The 20938-nt window shown below is 38.8% G+C and overlaps 2 protein-coding genes across 3 annotated transcripts; both read left to right on the forward strand.

The window, feature by feature from the left end:
- On the forward strand, nt 1062-8280 carry LOC18766335 (protein EXECUTER 1, chloroplastic). Of its 2 annotated transcripts, none has more exons than XM_020569869.1 (12): nt 1062-2118; nt 2223-2339; nt 2454-2519; nt 2682-2788; nt 3642-3723; nt 4083-4802; nt 4905-5028; nt 5757-5926; nt 6497-6571; nt 6686-6778; nt 6898-7048; nt 7551-7686. In XM_020569869.1, the coding sequence occupies exons 1-11, from the start codon at nt 1717-1719 to the stop codon at nt 6988-6990; spliced, it is 2049 nt and encodes a 682-aa protein (XP_020425458.1). In that variant the 5' UTR covers nt 1062-1716; the 3' UTR covers nt 6991-7048; nt 7551-7686. The 2 variants fall into 2 exon arrangements, with proteins under 2 accessions (XP_020425458.1, XP_007199722.1); XM_007199660.2 differs by lacking the exon at nt 7551-7686 and adding an exon at nt 7874-8280 and having other exon boundaries at nt 1063-2118.
- Nucleotides 9987-12982, forward strand: LOC18768931 (fructose-1,6-bisphosphatase, chloroplastic). The gene is made up of 3 exons (XM_007199828.2): nt 9987-10615; nt 11487-11883; nt 12226-12982. Exons 1-3 carry the CDS (start codon nt 10193-10195, stop codon nt 12624-12626), a joined length of 1221 nt encoding a protein of 406 aa, XP_007199890.1. The 5' UTR covers nt 9987-10192; the 3' UTR covers nt 12627-12982.

Raw genomic sequence — 20938 nt, forward strand, 5'->3', positions numbered from 1 at the left:
AAAGTGAAAATTACCATCTTTTTTTTTAGGACCTTTTTCTATTGAGATGGGTGATAATAGACTAAACTCAAACACACTACACAGATACTAGGACTCGAAACCATAACCTTACCTGGTGAGCAATTACTTCAATCCACTTCACTAGTTGGCCTATAGTATGAGCTTGCACATTGACCTATAACCAACAATTATAAATTCATTTGACCAAGACAAAAAGTAAAAGATCCCTTTATCATATCCTAATTACTAAAGATTTTATTGAGTTTATTATCTAGAAATTAAAGACTTGGAGAAAACATTTGAAGTGGAATTATCCGAATTTGAATCCGAATCCGAGTTGTAAAAGATGGTTAGGGTTAGGTTGACCTTCAAACACAGAACCCCTCCCCTTGAGATCATGTGTTCAATTCCCCTTACCCAAAATAGCCCGTATAAAAAAATAAAAAAATAAAAAAAATCATATACTAAAAAGAAAACAAGAATTATAAAATGTTGTTAATTTAATTTAATTTATGGGTTAACTGGTGATTTGCCCCATGAACTTGTACTTAACTTTTGATTTACCTCATATCTTTTTTTTTTTAAATTTAGAATATTAAGGACATGAACTTTTTTTTTTCACCAATTTCCCTCCTACCGTCTAAATCTGCAATATTTCATCTAATTTGCCGTTAAATATGAGGGCAAAACGGTCATTTTGTAAGTTAAAAATAAATATAAAATAAAAAACAAAAAATTCAAATAATACTCTCTCTCTCTCTCTCTCTCTCTCTCTCTCTCTCTCTCTCTTTTTGCAGGTGCAGACTGGGTTCTACGGGTAGGGGGAAGGAGCAGGGATCTGTTGCCATCGCCGAGGAGGAGGGGAAGGATGAGTTTGGGTTTGGAGGCAAGGGCTAGGGGATGGAATGAGTCTGGGTCTTGAGGGCAAGGGCTGGGGGTGGGTCTGGCTTGGGGATAGGTCTCGGCTGAGGAGAGAGAACAAAAAGAATGGGGAAGGGGGGTGAAGGGGCGTGCTTGGCTCGGGGGTTAAAAAACCAGAAGGGGGAGGTGAGGGGAGGGATCTGTGGGGTGGGGGATTGACCTAGGAGTGGTGGGTAGTGGGGGGGAATGAGAGGAGAAGAAAAACCTGGAGGAAAGGAGGGTAGGCTAGGTTTGGGGGATGAAAAATGTAGAAAGGGGAGGTGGGGGGAAGGGTCTAGGAGTGGAGGATGGTGGTCATGGGGGAATGGGAAGAGGAAGGGAAGAGATGGAATGGGAAGGATTGGGTTCTTTGAGTTGGGGGGAGGGAGAGGTTGGCTCTAGGTTTACTCTTTTTCTTCAATTTTTTTCAAAAAAAAAAATTTTTTTTAAAAATAATTTAATTGAAAATTGGATGAAATATTGAGGATTTAAACGGTAGGGAAAAAATTGGCGAAAAAAAAAGCTTACATCCTTAATTTTCTAAAAAAATAGAACAGATGGTGAATAAAAAATTAATACAAATTTAGAGAGCAAATCACCAACTAGCCTTTTAATTTAATTTAGTTCCAACTCCTGAACAAAAGTGTAAGCAAAAGGAGCCTTATCCCAAGTTTGGCCACAGTTACACACACACACATATCCTGTCTTCACTCTCTCAACACAACGCGTTTCACTCTCTCCTCTCATCCAAAAATTTCCAGCGTCCACAACTCATAACAAAAACCAAACACCATCTCTCTCTCTCTCTCTCTCTTAATGGCTTCCATATCTGCTCCAACCCCAAGCCCTCACAAGCTCCACTTCTCCAACCCCAGACCATACCCTTCCTCCGTTGGGAAAAGACCATTTTACCCTTCTTCTTCCCCTTCCTCCCAAACCCGCTTCAGGTTTCCCGATTCGTCCCTCTGCCGATGCCAGAACCCTTCTTCTTCCTCCTCCTCCGAGTCAATTCAGTGGAGATGGGACTCTGCGCTCCAGGGTCTCATCCAAAATGCCATCGAACGCTTCGATTCCTACTTCAATTTTAAACCCCAAGGAGATTCCCAAAACGCACCGTTTGAGAGCGGTAACAGGGACGAGCCTGATTGGGACTGGGATCGCTGGCGCCAGCATTTCCTTGAGGTCGAAGAACAAGAGCGCCTTCTCTCTCTTCTCAAGGTATCGCCTTTTTACATATTCCTTTTTGGATGTTTTGTTTGAATATATAATATAGAAATGATGATGGGTTTGCTTATTTATGTGAATTTTGGGTTTATGAGCAGTCACAGTTGGGTCGTGCTGTGTATACAGAGGACTTTGAGGATGCTGCTAGGCTCAAGGTTGCGATTGCCGCTGCAGCTACAAACGACGTCGTTGGCAGAGTCATTTTTCATCTCAATGTGCGTGTGTGTTTGTTTTTATTATTCCTCACTTCTCTGTTTAACAGAATTAGCATCTCTCTTTGGCTACCACTCTAATTATGGTGTTTTTCTGCAATAAAAAAATAATTTCAGAGAGCTGTACAGGAAGAGCGATACCAGGACGCTGCATTTTTTCGAGATAATGCTGGTGCTGGATTGGTGAGGCTACTTAGAAAGGAATTAAGTTTTTGATTAATAATGTGAAAATGTATGTTTATTATTTCTTCCATTTAAGTGTGTTTGGCTGGTAGAATTTTGACTTGGTAGTGATAAAACTGTGCTTAGTTTAATTATATGTGGACTTCCGATTTTGGGTTCTAGGTGGGTTGGTGGGCTGGCCTTTCAAAAGATAAGAAGGATCCTCATGGTTTAATTATACGAGTAACTGCAGAGCATGGAAGATATGTCGCAAGGAGTTACAGTCCCCGGTAAGTTGCTTTGCTTTTCAGTTTAACTTAGGGACCTCTTTTTGTTTCTATTTTTAATTTTTATGGAACCCAACCCAGTAGAGCATTGTTAATCTCAACCAAGAACAAGTGGGAGAAGTTTAAGATTAAGAATTTGGTCCCTTGTTTTATCATTGTAAGAGCTAAAAGGTTAATCAGAAGAAATAGGAAGATGCATGGGAGGTTATGAAGACAAACGGTGGATGCATATTAGCATAGGATAGGAGAATCCCAACTGACAAAGGTAATAAAATTACATTTTCAGCATCTTCTTGTCCTTCATTGTTTGTGGAGATCTGTTGGGGACAGGGAAAACCACTTTTCCCTTTTCTTTTGTTAATGTGGGATGGCTAGTCAATATTCTGCCGACTTGCATCTCTAACAATTTTAATTCTAGTTTGTCTGAGCTGCTTGCATCTGTACTCGCCCAGAAAAAAAGAAGAAGAGGTGTCTCATAAAAAGACATGTTACTGAATTGGACGTGGTAGTAGCAAGATAATGTTAAACATTCCCATTCATATCCCTACTCCTCCATCCCTTGAATTGAGAAGGTACTAAGTGACTTCCTGTGTCAGTATGGGATACTATAAAAGGTCTGCCTAAGAACCTATGTATAAATAGATGGATCAGAGTGTGTTATGTTCTGTCTGCAGCATTTGCATGTTTTATTTTTCATTGTAATTTTGTTTTGTTAAGACTCCTTTACCGTTTATGGTTTCTATTGGAAGTTTTATTTTGTATTTGAATTAATTTTTATCAAATGGACTTTGCCATTCTGCACGCTACTTGTGCATCCTGCCAAAGTTATATCTTTATGAATTTTCATATTTTTCAGGCAGCTTGCTACGGCTGCAGCTGGTGTACCATTGTTTGAGATATTTGTAACAGCAAATAAGAATGGCGAATACAGACAGCAGGTATCCTTGTAATCTCTAATTTTAGTATAATCTAATGCATCAGTAAATTTTAAATGGCAGTGATAGGCTTGCATTTTCTAGTGAATGCTTGTGACTGTTTTGATCTTAATTGGACTTTTGCAAACTTTCTTATTGATACAAATTGAAATGCTAAAGTAGTTCATGCTTATTGGCCCTTTTTATGTAATGATCCTTGTTTAGTTTTGACATAAGTCATATGCAAATTTATCGCTGGGTGTCATAGGCACATGAACATGTGCTTATTGAGCCCTTTCCAGGACTTGCCTGTTTCTCCATACTGTTACATTGAAGGTATGTGAAATCTAATGTACTTCATATTCTAATGCCATGAATTTCAGGCTGTGTTTTTAAAGCGAGGAGGAGTTTTTGAGGATTCTTCACCAGTTAGCTCCAAAGCATTGGATGCCACTAGCAGCTTGAATTCTTTAGATTCAACTGAAGAAAAAAGTGATCTACTTGTTGCGGGCAGTGAAGATGCTGAAGATGGTGATGATGGGGATGATGACTCTGATCTTTCTGAGGGACTTTCTGGTTTTCAGAGTATCCTGAGGGATATGATTCCTAATGTGAAGGTCAAGGTTTTGAAAGTGACATCACCAGGGAAGGTAGACAGGGATCTAATATCGAAAGTGATTGAACAGATTATTGAGGAAGATGATGAAGATAAGGATAGTGAAATAGAGAGTTTAGAAGCTGAAGATGATGAACAGGTTGAGGATGATGAAGAGACAGATGTGATTGAACTGGATGCTGATCCTGGAATTATTCAAAGTGCAGAGCGACGTGAAATTGCAGTTAAAGTAGTTGTTGGTGGTCCTGGGCAGAAAATATCAAGCAGGCCCCCTACGAAAAATTTGCTCCGAGTACCTGCTAAAATAGAGAAGAAGGGACGTTTATCATTTTCCTTTACTGTTGAGAAAGATATTGACCAACAGGATTCCCAAGAAAAGGAACGGTCGTCAGTAGATAAAAAAGCTAAACTTGGAGGTCAACGTAGCATTGACAATGTTATGTTTGATCTCGCTAAGTTCATTGGTAAAGAGAAGATACCATTGAAGGTTTGCTGACTTTTCACTGTAGTATGAGAACAACCTGTAGTTTACCAAATCCACCACTGTTCATACACTAAATTTCTTTCTGTTCACTTTTTCGACTATCAGGTACTCAAGGATGTTGGCGAGTTAATAAATCTTGCTCTTAGCCAGGTTAACAACCATCAACCACTGTCAGGATCAACCACTTTCAATCGCATTGAAATGCCTGATTCTCCAGATCCCTTAAATGGTGAGTTTCTCCAAAATTTTCACTTTATGATGCTATAAAGAGGAAGAAAGTGAGTGCACAAAGCTCTTTCCCCAACCCATTACTCATTCCAAAATCTTACCCTTTTTCCATTTCCCAATTCAAAGCGACAAGAAGAAGAAAAGGAGTTGATACCATGAGAGTTGTCTACACTGACTTATGCCCTTGATCACTGTCTTGTCTTGGAATCCCAACCATTTTCATGCAACCAGCATGGCATAAGGAATCCCCTCTTCAAAGGAAATCTACGCAACCATCTTTCAAGTAGTGCCAAATTTTTTATTATATAAAATTCCTCGCTCCTCGCCCGTAACCTCTTTTCTTATCACTCTAGATGCCGCCCTAATCAGATGATCCTTTCCCCTTTTCGTAATTGTGGGAATTTTTTTTGTATGCAATTCTCTTTTTTCTGACTGGAGGGCTGTTGTTCTTTAAGGGGTTCGTTGCCACTCTTTCTTGTATTGTACTTTTGTTTATTCAAGTTTGTTAGTTTGTAGACTTTAAATTCAGTGGATATATTGTCCTCTGCACCTTGAACTCAGTAAACGGAATCTTACATTAGAGTTTTCTTATAGTTATTCATTCTGTTTTTTTTTTTTTTTTTTTTTTTTTTTTGGGTTCAAAAAACTTTAAATGCATTTGCTTTACTTAATGACAGACTCTTCCGCCAGCTTAGATTTAATGTACTGAGAATAGGTTGATTTTGTCAGGACTTTACATTGGTGCACATGGGCTCTACACCTCAGAAGTGATTCACCTTAGACGTAAATTTGGTCAATGGAAAGAGGATGGTGGTACTCAGGAGCCTTCAAACCTTGAGTTTTATGAATATGTAGAAGCCTTAAAACTTACTGGGGATCCTTATGTACCGGCTGGCCAGGTAATTTTAAGGATGTGATTATTGCGTAGCTTCATAACAGTTCATTGAAATATAATCCCATGGGATATTTGCATGGAATCTGCTCGTAGTTATTTTTTCATATTTTTTTCTGAAACAAGTTATCAAGACTTGGTTGACTGGAAGCCAAACTTAGGTCATCCATAGTGCTCCTCTAAACTTCGGAATGAACATTTGGGCCCCACAACACTTTTCAATGAATAACTATGGGCTCCCTAAACTACCTCCTTACACAAAATTTAGGAAGGAACTGAAAAAACACAACTCCAACCATGCTCCTTACCCACCTCCTAAAAGAGGGAGACCTCTAGGAGCTCCTAAATCTGGATAGAGAGAAAGGACTCCTAGTGGCTCCCTATAATTAAAAATTAAAACATTTGTCACTCTCTAAACTATGGAGTATGGTTGGAGTTGAAATTTTATAGAGAGCTCATAAAATAGCTTTCAAGTGTTTTTAGCTAAATTTTAACTAAAAAATAGGGAACATGATTGTAGATGCTTACCTAGTTTTTCTCAAAACCTTCATGGCAAATTATCAATTCGCTTTTGCAGGTGGCATTTCGTGCAAAGATTGGGAAAAGATATCAGCTTCCTCATAAAGGGATCATACCAGAAGAATTTGGAGTGGTATATTCTTAACTTGTTAGATCAAATTTTTTCTGATCACTTATTATTATTATCAGGCACATTTTTGTTTTTCTTGGGAAGAGTTTCTTTTATTGACTTTTTGTGGAAACTCAGGTTGCTCGATATAAAGGGCAGGGGAGACTTGCTGAGCCAGGGTTTCGCAATCCTCGATGGGTCGATGGTGAACTTGTTATTCTTGATGGGAAGGTTTAATTTTTTTTCTGCTTTATCTTTTGTTTCAGTGTGTCTTAATCTTAAACAATACTTCATTCACCATCTCCAGAATGATAGTGACTACATAATATACCTTTATTAAACTATTGCAGTACATTAAGGGTGGACCTGTTGTTGGATTTGTTTATTGGGCTCCGGAGTATCATTTCTTGGTGTTCTTCAATCGACTGAGGCTTCAACAGTAGATTTCCATTGTACATAATGCTTAAGTTTGTTGATATTTTTTGTTCGAAATTTTGTAGGGTAAGTTCCTTTTCATCTGAAGTTATCTATGTAAATTATACAATATTGCTAATGTCGCTGTTAAATTTCATTTTCTCATTTAAAAAAAATAAAAAAATGTTGCTGTTAAATTTTCTGCTATACTCTGCAATTAGTCATACATGTCTTGTTTTGGGAGGTGATCCAATCCCTCCTAAAATTTGCTTGAAATTTGCTAGATTCCAGTGGCAATTTTTTTTCTACAATGAATCATTTTAGATTGAGTTGAAAATTAACTTTTTGATACCTGATGTGCATATCGTAAGGTGGGTGTTGGATATGATTATGGTGGAGTTGTAGCACTCATAAATTTTTAGTTATCAGATTAACTTTAGAGGTTGCTGTAAGTACATAGAAAAATTGAGGATGAGAGATGATAAAACATAAAAGGGGGTATCAAGGCACCAAGCCTTCATGGGAGTAAACCATTCTGCAAAACTTTATTTTAATTCATCAAAATATGAGTGGCTTTCCTTATTTGTAGGATTTGCAAGCCATACGAAGAAGGAAAGGGGGAGAGGATGTGGAGTAGAAAGGAAGAAGGGAAAAGAGGAAAATTTATTTTCTTTCCTTTTGTAAAATCTAATGCACAGATGCATTAGTGGCCTTCATCCCTATCAGGCATGATCTTTTAAGGGAGTGGGTGTTTATGTGTTTATCTTGTATGGACATCAGTTTTCCAGTTTCTAATCATCATTAGAATGTTTTCCTTTGTGGTTTTATTGCTCTAAGATGTTAATTATTAAATAGAAAATTATTTCATTATTCCTCTGATGAAGTTTTCCTTTTCTGTCTGTTGTTGTCCAGTTTTGCAGATATTTATTAGATATCTATCTGATGGGCTACATATCCAATGCTCACTCAACTGACTGGTGTACTTGCAAGCATGTTGACTCAAAAGCAATTACTCAAGCTTTGGAATGCAATAGAATAGATAAAGCCCTTCTGTTGACCTGTTTCCAGAAAATGGTTTTCTGTCAATGTATGTATTTAACATCTACCATACCATCAATGTTTTATTTCAGTTATTATAAATTAAAGTTATTGCTTTGAGCAGTCTATTTCTTATAGCCTGTTCTTGAGTAGTTTTCATTCTGTAGAAGCAGTTAGCACTTGTGAAATACATGAACTTTAGATGTGAGAATTTGATTCCTGTGGATAATCGTTGGGCTCATTCAATGTGAATAATAGAAATCAAATGCAATACAACTATCTCAGTTTCTCTTCTCATAATGAAAGGATTACATTTACAATGTTTGCACTTCTTTTTTGTCGGGTTTTATTATTGGTTCTGTTTTTCGGCTATCAAATTTGTTCATGATGAAACATTGAGATTACCATGTTTCTTTCTCTTTGTTTTCCTTCCTATGTGTTTTTTTTTCTCTTTTTTTCAAGGTTTTGGGTAAAGGTTTGAGCAAAGGAAGTTGTAGACTATAAGCCTGTTACTGACTTTGCAGTTTGCCTGGTGATTTGCAAGATTTTGTTCTCATCAAGACCCTAAATCCTTATGCTTTCTGTAGAAACCAGTGTTTCAGCCCCACTCAGGTAACACCATACCATAGATGCATGCCTTGATAGAACCACTCTTTCGATGCAGTTGAAGAAGTGATATTTTGTTGCTTGACCATCACTTCAACACTAATGTTGATTAAGGCCACCTTTGATTCCAAGGATTGAATTAGATAGGATAATTGAAAGAAGAAATGGAGACCAACTTCTAAATTTTGTCAAGTCGAAGATAAAAGATGGATTAGCCATAAAGGAAACTCATCCCTTTCAATCCCAACAAAATAAGCTTGTTTGATAACCATTTTATTTTCAGATTTTAGTTTTTAATTTTTGTTTTCTCCTTTTTTTTAAACTAAAAACATGTTTCGTAACAATTTTTCGTTTTTTGTTTTCAAAAATATGAAAAATCAGCTTTCAAAATAAGGGTGATATTTGAAAACAACTTTAAATGTTTACATTTATTAGTTTTCGTTTTTCGATCTCTTTTCTAATTCATCAATTCTACATCACCACGCATGCATGGTAATCCAATTCCAAAAAATTCGGCTGCTTGACTCTGTTCGGCCTCGAGGCCTCTAGATTTAAAATTTACAAAAACATTCATCTTAACTCTAAAAAAATTCACCAAAAAATGCTACATATTCTTCGTAGCATGCACTTTCATTCTATAACCTCAAATTCACAATTAGACTCTAAAAAAATTATCAATTTTAAATTCCACATGAATAGGTTGTACTTCAAAGTTTCATTATAACTGAACTTAGTAAAAATTGAAATTATGATATGAGATTCGCCAGCTTGAGCAAGTGGACCCCACCTATTACCCTCTAGCACCTGACATTGACCACCACTGCCAGACTCTTCTCCAACTCTTGCACAATCACACCTTCGCACTTTCGCACTCCCGCATCCGCACCATCTCGCGCATTATTGCACTTGCATCGTCGCACTCTCACACCTACACCTACACTTGAGGTCAGATCTTATAAATATAAGATCAGGTACTGAAGAGCTTCATGTAGATGTCAAGATCTAGTAGAATTAAAACCGACCCAAATCTTAAACCAATTTAGTTTGGTTCAAATGTTTTGAGCATATCAATGAAAATCAAAATTAGACCATGTCCACCGATACTAACAAACATAAAGGATTTTTTTAGCGCAAATATTTAACTTTCAATCGCCTAGAAAAATAACTTCTTTGATTATTTAGAAGACTCTTGATTTTGCAACTATTAATAAAGGTATTTAGAGAATTAAACTAGAAATTTAAACCGCCATAATTTTTCTTTTTTCTACATTTCTTCTTCTCATTTGAAGAGAAAAAATCAAGGCTATGCTCCATTTTATTTTTCATACTGGTAATTAACAAGAGGTATTGTAATTTACTAATAAAGTTATCAACTTAATATAATTTTTTATATTTTAATTTTCAATATTTCTTCAACAGCTACCTTCTTAATGTAAATGTTCTTATTATTTGTTTTGGCTTGGACAAGCTTTTTAAACCAAGAGCCCCTTATCCCCGCACCTCTCTCTTTAACTTGAAACCCCAAATCATCTCCAAAAATGACTCTAGACTCTTGTGAAGCCCCCAAAACTCCATACATATAATAACATGCCATTACCCACAACCATAACACCACCATCCTTGTGCCCTGCTCCAATCTTCCCTCCAAATCACCCCCATTTCCCGCCAAGACACCAGTTTCCTCCGAGACCCATCTTTCACAGGCCAAGAATGGCAACTCTTTCTGGGTTCATTGCTGGGTCACAACTTGTGGGTTCTTCAGGCAGTGGTGGTGGTGGTGATAATGAGGCCCGCACTCTGATTGAGTATGTGGGCGGCGGAGGTGTCGATGTGGGCGATGATCTTGTGCTTTTAATCCATCACTTACAGTACGCCTGCAAGAAAATCGCAGCTCTTGTGGCCTCTCCTTTCAATTCTACCCTTGGGAAGCATACGAGTTTTGCTGCCGGCGCCGGCGGTTCGGCCGGTGGGTCAGGCAGGGATGCACCGAAACCGCTTGATATTGTTTCGGTGAGTTTAGGCTGTTTTCTTTGAAACCCGGAAGATATAATTGTCTTTGTTTATAATGTGCTTTGGTATTTAGTGATTTATAATGTTTGATAGTCATAGTAAGTTAGGGAAGAAACTATGTAGTTGGTTGGAATGTTTGTTTTGTTCATGTTTGGGGAATTGATTGTTGTAATGCAGTATATATGCATACTCTCAGTAGAGTTCTTGGACTGATTGCAATGTAGATATAATTTCAGTGAATGTGATTCAAATTGCTTGAGTTGAAATTAACTCCTTTTGAGTTTAAGTAGCTTAAACTAGATAATTACTGTCCTCAAACATGTATGAGAAGAGATAAGAGATAAGAGATAATTTTTCAACCAAATCGGGCTTTAACTGTTCATTGAATTGAGGGAAAAAAAAATGCAATTAATGTTTAAAATCTCTTGTGCTTGACCCCTTTAGAAGATAGGCCTGAAATATGCTGTGTGTGCTTCATTGAACCCAGATCATAGAATTTTTTTTTATCTTCTCTTTGTTACAAACTCAAGATGATTCAACTACCTATATCTGATAACCTATGGCATGGGTATTTCAATTCAAATAATGTTTTTAGAATAACACCTATGGCTTTCAAATGAACTGCCTAAGCCAGACCAAAAATAAAACATAAAAAAGAAATGCTCTAGGATCAAATCTCTTCTCCATCAAGGTTTTGCGGATTTCCCATCTTTGGGGTAGGGTGTTAAGGGTTAACTAAAAGAAAAAATTCAAATAAACTGCAGGGAATATAGCACTGATCATCTCTCCCTTTGTAAGTATTCACATTGGGTTGTCATCATGAATAAAGAAAGAACATTTCTGATTAACTGACCTTTCTTGTTTATTATAGAATGAAATCATCTTGTCGTCACTTAGAAGTTCTGGGAAGGTAGCTGTCATGGCATCGGAAGAAGATGACACTCCAACTTGGATACGTGATGATGGCCCATTTGTGGTGGTAACAGATCCTCTAGATGGTTCGAGAAATATTGACGCATCCATTCCCACTGGGACGATTTTTGGGATTTATCGACGCCTTGAGGAACTGGATCATCTACCAACAGAGGAGAAGGCTTTGCTGAATTCACTCCAGACTGGAACTAGGCTTGTAGCTTCTGGTTATGTTCTTTATTCATCAGCCACGATATTCTGCACCAGCTTTGGTTCAGGAACACATGCATTTACATTGGATCATTCCACGGGAGATTTCATTCTCACACACCCAAGCTTAAAAATTCCTTCTCGAGGTAACACTGAAATAATAATATACTTCAATATAATAGATTTGATTTGAAGATTTATATAAATTTCTAACAGACAATAAAAAATGGATTTATTCAGAAAAATCACGAAATTATCTAACCTGTACAATGACTATTACACATTGACAATAAATTGGGCGGTTGATTATTGACTGTTATTTATCAGAATAAGCATCTCCTGACAAATACTACCATAACTTGGTAATAAATAGCCAAATAAGTCAATATCATGAGAGGGTCTGCATGTTTGTTTCAGAAAAAAGAGATATTGCGGAATGCAACATAGAACCATTTAGTTTGCACTTACGGTGGCTCTTTATTTTCCAGGGCAAATATATTCTGTAAATGATGCTCGATATTTTGACTGGCCCGACGGATTAAGACTCTACATAGACACTGTGAGACAAGGAAAAGGCAGGTATCCCAAAAAGTACTCTGCCCGTTATATCTGTTCTCTGGTAGCTGATTTTCATCGAACACTACTGTATGGTGGAGTTACAATGAATCCAAGAGACCATCTTCGTCTCGTGTACGAGGCCAACCCACTCAGCTTTCTGGTGGAGCAAGCTGGGGGCAAAGGTTCTGATGGTAAATATAGAATTCTTTCAATTCAGCCAGTGAAGCTGCATCAAAGGCTGCCTCTGTTTTTGGGAAGTTGTGAGGACATGGAAGAGTTAGAGAGTTATGGAAATGTGCAACAGAAAGTGAACCCTGGATATGAGGTCTGATAGTGTGCTAATACCACAAGATCCAGTGGATATATCGCCATAAAAGCCAACTCTGACATCTAAAGCGCTGTGTGTTTCTTAACCACTTCAAGTCCTAATAGTTGTGCGATTCCTTGTCCTCTCGGCAACTATATATGTCATGAAGAGTCTAGGTGTGAAAAAACAGGTGACATGAATCTCTTCAATATGTGTGATTTTTGTGTAATCTCTTATTTCTGTTTTGGTCGTGCTTCTCTTCTTGTCAAATTTGAGCAATAAGTTGCAAACTTTGCCATCATGTAAAAACTGAATGAGTACTCATTTATCATCTCATAGAAGTGCTGAAGCAATGAAAATATTGGTGTACATTTTTTATATATGGTTTGTGCGGCTTGTTTCACTATCAATGGCCAAGGAAAAATTCACCAAAAATTCACCCCAAAAAAATTACAAATTCTTTGTAACATGCACTTTTATTTCAACATTAATAGGTTTTTCTTTGAAGTTCCATTATAATTGAACAAGGTCGAAATTGAAACTATGATCTGGGACATGCTACGTTGAGCAAGCGGGGCGCATGCAATTGCAAACCTCCCAGCACCATTTAGCCCTACGCAGAAATGTTATACCAAAAAAAAAGTTGTTGAAGACTAGGAGGAGAATGAGGGAAGACAGAGCCACCAATTCTCATTTGTGTGTGGCCAACTAAGGGTAATTGGTCACTTGATGTTGATGATATCCATCAACGTAGGCAAAGACCTTGTTAATGTTATACAGTTTTTTTTTTCACTGGATTTTACACAAAAATTCAATTTGGTCACTGAGAAAAAAAATTTGCCAAATTGATCATTGTTAAAATAAATTGTTGAATCTCTTGTTAATGTTGTTTTTTTTAAAGTACAAACGATAGTCTAACAGTTAGACTCTAACTTAGAGGGGAGAGATTTCTCACACACACGCCTATGATGTCATGGAGTTTCGAACCTGAGGCTTCTGGTTTGTAAGTTAAGATCCTTTTCCATTAGACTAGACCCCCGTTGGCTTATTAATGTTGTTTTAAAATTAAGTATGTAGTACTCATTTTTATTTTTAAGGTTTTCTTTCGGGCTAACGACATTATAGTCCATAGAGGTGGGTCATTTTCAAAATGGGCCATGGAATTTCAATTTCATCAATTTACACCTCAACGTTGTAGAAATTGACCAATTTACACATTCCATCAAATTCAACGTTTGGTATTCTGTTAAATTGATGACATGACAAATATGGAACACAGTTTTTATACAAATGTGTAAACAAGAAACAATAAAAATGTACTTAAAATAATATGAAATTTATATTTTTAAAATATAATAAAAATGCTTATTTACTGTAGTACCCCCTAAAACTATGATCAAATATCCACTTTACTTTGACAAATTTTAAAGTGAAATCATTACACCGTCACATGGTGTTGCTAATTCATGTATTATAATACAAGTAGATAATATTGTTCTATCTATTGGACCTTAGAGTATAGTATTAATATATAGACGTGTTATAGTGGTAATCCCATATGACGACGTGACCATGACACCGAAGACTTTGTAATACAAATCCAAAAGTTATCCTAAACCCTAAATCATATATGAGGAATTAATATTCTTGGGTTTTTTTTATATATAAAAGACTCAAATTAAAAACCATGCAATATGACTGGTTTTTTTTTCCTTGCTATGTCTTTGTAAATAGGTATTAGAAAAGACCAACTGGAACTAAAAGTAGAAGAAGGAATGTGCCAAGTGATAGGTCGAAAATGGTTGGAGTGATTGGAAGCCCAGGATCGCAAGACTCATCAACGACTACAGAGCATGCTCAGTTTCAGAGAAACCTAATTGAAACGTAAATATCTTTTCTTGCTCGCGTTGAAAGTGAGAGACACCAAGTGCTTTTTGTCCCACATCGACAATTTAGAGAACAACAAAAGAACTTTATATAGCCTGAGCTCGGCTTGGAGGTCACGACCTTACTTGGACAGGATCTGTTCTATAGTAATCGTACCTCTGTATCCTTGATTTCTAAGGAGACAGGAATCCCAACCTGGTGGATGAATCATGACCATCCGTGTGATCAGAGCGTGATTAGGATCGTTCTCAGTCAGTTTTCACTGTCTGGGGTGGTTACACGGTTGTCTGACAGGTTCCCCCTCTTTTGTAAAAAATTCCTTTCGTTTTGTTTTCAGTGTTTTAATCTCTAGCTAGCTTTACATTTGTTAAAGCAAACACATTTACCCCTTCTGAATACATTTGCTTGTCACAGTTTGGAGGCCATCCGCTTATAAACCCACCACACTTTGGTGGCCAATTTTCATTATATTGATGACCTGACAATATCATATAAATTAGAGTTAAGAACATGGACTACTTACACTACCATCCTTTAAGTTTCAAGTGTTTTTTGTGTTTTTACACTAATATTCTTTGAGGTTTCAAATTGTTTTCATAAAAATTCTCTAATTAATTTTCCATCTTAAAATTATGTAATCCTTCAGGGATCTGCCCTTTGTTGCCTTCAATATGCTTTTGTATCTTTGGCACTTGCATGTTCATTAATTTTTCTGGATTAGGCTCAATACCTCATTGGCTGATGATGAAGCCCAAGACTTTGTCGAAAGATAAACCAAAGAACCACTTCATTGGGTTGCGGCGTATCTTTTAGTACTTTAGTATGTTGAACATCATCGAGAGGTTATGAAGGTGCAAATTGGCCGTTTTTCTTTTGACCAGCATGTCATCCACATAGACTTTCTTTTGTGGTTGATATGTTTGGCAAATATCTAGTTTACCAATCACTAGTAGGTGGCTCTTGAGTTCTTCAACCCGAAGGGCATGACATTGTAGCAATAGAGCCCATTGTCTGTGATGAATGTCATATGCTTATCATCGGCAACGTGCGTGAAAATATAATTATACTCTAAATAAGCATCCATGAAGTTAAGGAGCTCATGGCCTGATATGGCATCACTAGGGTAATTATAATTCTCCTAGGAAAGTAAAACTACCTCGGAAGACTCACGTTCAACTACTCAAACTTGGTCAAACGGGCCCACGCGGCCCCAACCTCCAAATTCTAATCCGAAAGTTCCTATGAGTTCTACAAGGTATAGGACACTCCTCTTACAAGTTTGGTCCAGATCGGACGGTCAGATCGCTCACGATGGCACGATCTGACGATTAATATAAACATAAACTTTAAATTATTAAATCAGAACATACGGGGCTCCGATTCACGATCCGTGAATTCCTACACGATCCTAGAACTGCCTAGATTAACATATATTAAATTCAAAACCATCTAACGGTCCCAACCTATCGAACCCGGATAACGTGCAATAGGCGATATCCGTTCGGGACTTAAATGGTATTTAAATTGAAATCCGAGCACACCTACGCACTCGTGAGAACCAGGAGATTACATCGGGACACAGTGCCCTTTTTCTACAGTGCCTACGCGCGGGCTGCGCGTGGGTGCCCAAAGTGATTTCGCATCGTCGGAAAATCTCAAAACCACGGCTCCAAACTTCTACCCTAGGTATAACACCCTATTTGGAACTACTTTTGTTCTTGGACCTACCCCAAAAACTGACCGGAAGTGGCCAGAATCGCGATCCCAAAATCGACCGAATTTCAATTCGTAAATCGAATTACCTACGTTAGGAATTGATCGAATCCTACCCAATAGGCAACTAGAGCATGAAAAGTAGGTGCGAAACCATACCTTGACCGCCAATAATGGCGGTCGGAGGGAGATTGGAGCTGGCGAAGTTCGAGCAAAAACTGGTCAAAAATCGTCTTTTTCCTGCGGCCGATGTCGGGGAAGGGCCAGGTCGTGACGCCGAGGCCGAGCCGGTCCTTTTGGTACCGGTCCCGTCCGCAGCCGCGGTTGGTGGCTGTAGTTTCGAAGAGAGAGAGAGAGAGAGAGAGAGAGAGAGAGAGAGAGAGAGAGAGAAATCTGATTTTATCAAACCATTTTTGCCAAAATTACGGTTATGCCACTGAGGGTATTTTGATCGTATCTCTCTCGTTACAACTCCGATTCGAGCCCACCACGTGTCTACGGACTCATCTCGCCGTGCTCTACGCAATGGTACAATAAAAAAAATTCCAAATTCCTTTCCGATCAAAAAGTCAACTTTAATCATAATAAAATATTGTAGGGGTAAAATGGTATTTTCTCTTAATAAATTAATATTCAGTAATTTATTTAGGACCAGGTCGTTACATTTTAGATGTCTTCTTGACCACTACAGAATTGGCCAACCATGTAGGGTAATCCACATTTCTGATGAAGCCGAACGTGCGAAGCTTGTCTACTTTTGGTCTTCATGGCCTCATACTTTTTGTGGTAGATGACATCGGTGAAATGCCAAGTATATTTCCATATGACAGTGCAAAGACTTCTGAATTATCTTTGAGGAATTTGATGAAATCAACCCGAAAAGCCTCAGAAAGATAGGTACGGATGCAGATAAGTGGAGGGTTATCAATTCCAAATCCTTCACTAGTTGGGCTTGAGGAGTAAAAGATTCATCTCTTGGGTCCTCTAACCGATTGGTGCCCTTGCGGTTAGGCATTTGCAACGTCATGGTAGAGACAAAGGGTTTCTGCCCTAATGATCATGGGATCTTCGTGAGGGGAAATGATGCCCTTCTCCTCTTCTTTGGAGAAGGTGATCGGTTCCTTATTTGTATTCTGCACCTTGTAGTTGCTCTCGAATTCGATACCATGGACCATTGGGTACTGAACGTCATGCACGCCATTTTTTGTAGAGTTCTTGCTCGTGCCGGCAAAAGGTGGGGCCATCACTGATGGTCTTGATCATGTTGATTTGCCTATTAAGCTTTTTCTATGGAGGGGGTTGGTAGCTGGGGTTGGTGGTTGGCATATTGCACCAGCTTGCCCTCTTGTATCAAGCACTCCACGATTTTGAGCCAAGATATGAAAGATTAGGTATCCTAGTCGTTGTGTTGATGATACCGGCAGAAGACACCCATATTTGCTAAAAGCCTTCTGATGAGATGGCTTCAGAATGGTGTTCAACATGGTGAACGGCCCTGGCCGAGGCTTGCTTCAGGCAGGCTATTAGGAACGGGACTTGTCTTCCTCAAGTTTTTTTTATCTTCTGGAAGATGAGACAAATGGTGAGATCAACACTTGGGAGCTCATCGTCTGCCGAACGGCAAGGTGATCTTGGCAGAGGTTGTTGAGTCCCTTTACCGTTGTGCGCTATCGAACGTTATGGGTCTCTCTCTGGCTCTTCTTAGCCCTGGTAAAGCTCTCTCGTCATCGGGTTGTGCCGCCAGAACGTTTCGCGAGGTGATGCCCGTGTCATTGGCAATGTGTTCCTACTGATCGGTATGACTCTGTTGCTTCGGTATCAATTGGCAGTTAGACTCTAACTTATAAGGGAGGGGGATTTCACACACACACATACACCTATGATGTCATGGAGTTTCGAACCTGAGACCTCTGGTCTGTAAGTCAAGACCCTTTCCATTACACTAGACCCCTGTTGGCTTATTAATGTTGTTTTTAAATTAAGTATGTAGTACTCATTTTTATTTTTAAGGTTTTCTTTGGGGCTAACGACATTATAGCCCATAGAGGTGGGTCATTTTCAAATGGGCCATGGAATTTCAATTTCATCAATTGACACATCAACGTTGTAGAAATTGACCAATTTACACATTCCGTCAAATTCAAAGTTATCCTAAACCCTAAATCATATATGAGGAATTAATATTCTTGGTTTTTTTTTTTAATATATAAAAGACTCAAATTAAAAACCATGCAATATGACTCGATTTTTTTCCCTTGCTATGTCTTTGTAAATAGGTATTAGAAAAGGCCAACTGGAACTAAAAGTGGAAGAAGGAATGTGCCAGTGATTCTGTCGAAAATGGTTGGAGTGATTGGAAGCCCAGTATCGCGACACTCATCAACGACTACAGAGCATGCTCAGTTTCAGAGAAAACTAATTGAAACGTAAATATCTTTTCTTGCTCGCGTTGAAAGTGAGAGACACCAAGTGCTTTTTGTCCCATATCGACAATTTAGAGAACAACAAAGGACTTTATATGGCCTGAGCGAGGCTTCCAGGTCACGACCTTACTTGGACAGGATCTGTTCTATAGTAATCGTACCTCTGTATCCTTGATTCCTAAGGAGACAGGAATCCCAACCTGGTGGATGAATCATGACCGTGTGATCAGAGCGTGATTAACATTCTGATGGTCCCTTGTGATCCTCATGACAGTAGAGGATCGTTCTCAGTCAGTTTTCACTGCCTGGGGTGTGGTTACACGGTTGTCTGACAGGTTCCCCTCTTTTGTAAAATCCCCCTTTCGTTCTCTTGGGTCCTCTGACCGATTGGTGCCCTTGTGGTTAGGCATTTGCAGCGTCATGGTAGAGACAGAAGGTTTCTGCCCTAATAATCATGGGATTTTCGTGAGGGAAAATGATGCCCTTCTCCTCTTCTTTGGAGAGGGTGATCGGTTCCTTATTTGTATTATGCACCTTGTAGTTGCTCTCGAATTCGATACCAGGGACCTTTGGGTACTGAACGTCATGCACGCCATTTTTTATAGAGTTCTTGCTCGTGCCGGCAAAAGGTGGGGCCATCACTGATGGTCTTGATCATGTTGATCTGCCTATTAAGCTTTTGCTATGAAGGGGGTTGTTAGCTGGGGTTGGTGGTTGGCATATTGCACCAGCTTGCCCTCTTGTATCAAGCACTCCACGATTTTGAGCCAAGATATGAAAGATTAGGTATCCTAGTCGTTGTGCTGATGATACCGGCAGAAGATACCCATATTTGCTAAAAGCCTTTTGATTAGATGGCTTTAGAATGGTGTTCAACATGGTGAACGGCCCTGGCCGAGGCTTGCTCCAGGCAGGCTGTTAGGAACGGGACTTGTCTTCCTCAAGTTTTTTTATCTTCTGGAAGAGGAGACAAATGGTGAGATCAGCACTTGGGAGCTCATCGTATGCCGAACGGCAAGGTGATCTTGGCAAAGGTTGGTGAGTCTCTTTACCGTTGTGCGCTAACGGACGTTATGGGTCTCTCTCTAGCTCTCCTTGGCCCTGGTGAAGCTCTCTTGTCAGGGGGTTGTACCGTTAAAACGTTTCGCGAGGTGATGCCTGTGTCATTGGCAATGTGTTCCTACTGATCGGTATGACTCTGTTGCTTCGGTATCAATTGGCAAATACTCAGAGTCCCTCATTTCTTCGACACCACGTTCTGTATGGGCGTGACTGATTTTTTCCTTAGGGCCAAGAACTAGCATACGAGGATCATTGAGCTTGATGTTAATTTTGATCGGCTCTTCCTAAAGAGCCCTCATCATATGCCGAAATTCAGAATTAACTTGGTGACCATGGTAAGGTTAGTCTTCGAGAAGGGGCACGATTTGCTACCCCAAAAGAGCGGGTTTGGCAATTGCCAAGCCCTTGTCCCTAGTGCGTTGGTTAAGGGTGTACACGCTTTGGAGGGAGTGTTCTTGCTGAACCTGCATGGTCTGCTCAAGGCCTTGCTCAAGATGGCAGAATAGGATTGCTGCCTCTACAGCTGCCTCTGAGTATTATTCAGCTTAGTCGAGAGGATGTTGTTGTGCTTTTTGGCCATGTCTTGGTGCAAGGTGTCTAGTTGAGCTTGCATATTTGCTTCAACAATTAGTGGCCGGATGGTGACGTAATGCCACTGGGAAGTTGAAAATTCGACGGTGCAATTGAGAGAGAGAGAGAGAGAGAGAGCTAAAGAGAGAGAGAGAGAGAGAGCTAAAGTGTTTTTAGGGTTTTCAGCAATTTTTCAAAACTAAAAATACCTTGGCACTCTATCGCTCATAACTTCTTCGATACAACTGGAATTTCCAATCCGTTCGCAAGAGCAAGCTCGACGTCATGGTGCAAAAGAACTTCCCAAAACTAGTGTCGAACAAATATGGGTCGAAAATCTAGTTCTTGAAAAATAAATGCATTGAGATTAAAGCCCTAGGATTTCTAAATACATTCAAAGGTAATGCTTTGGTTTAGGAAAAAATTAAGTTCCAAGACATGTAGATTGGACCTAGTTAAGTTTTAATGAACCATAATAAATTTTATTTCAAGTAGTTAAACTAAACACTATTTAATTGACAAACTAAAAATCGTCCTCAACAGTTTCCTCAAAACAAAAACAAAAAATACAATCTTGGCAGAAAGTCGTGCGCAATTCTTCAAAAGCCAACGATTCTCCTTCAGAAAAATACATAAAATTGAAGATCAATGGTCATGGTAATCATCAATTGCTAGTGGAGG

The sequence above is a fragment of the Prunus persica genome, chromosome G8 (assembly GCF_000346465.2).
Source record: "Prunus persica cultivar Lovell chromosome G8, Prunus_persica_NCBIv2, whole genome shotgun sequence".
Taxonomy (NCBI): Eukaryota; Viridiplantae; Streptophyta; class Magnoliopsida; order Rosales; family Rosaceae; genus Prunus; species Prunus persica.

Bases quoted from the DNA above. Each gene is read 5' to 3' on its own strand.
- LOC18766335 (XM_020569869.1), top strand. From the start codon at position 1,717: ATGGCTTCCATATCTGCTCCAACCCCAAGCCCTCACAAGCTCCACTTC. The intron at 2,520-2,681 runs GTGAGGCTACTT...TTTGGGTTCTAG, and splicing joins ATAATGCTGGTGCTGGATTG to GTGGGTTGGTGGGCTGGCCT. The intron at 5,927-6,496 runs GTAATTTTAAGG...TCGCTTTTGCAG, and splicing joins CTTATGTACCGGCTGGCCAG to GTGGCATTTCGTGCAAAGAT.
- LOC18768931 (XM_007199828.2), top strand. From the start codon at position 10,193: ATGCCATTACCCACAACCATAACACCACCATCCTTGTGCCCTGCTCCA. The intron at 10,616-11,486 runs GTGAGTTTAGGC...TGTTTATTATAG, and splicing joins AACCGCTTGATATTGTTTCG to AATGAAATCATCTTGTCGTC. The intron at 11,884-12,225 runs GTAACACTGAAA...TTTATTTTCCAG, and splicing joins CTTAAAAATTCCTTCTCGAG to GGCAAATATATTCTGTAAAT.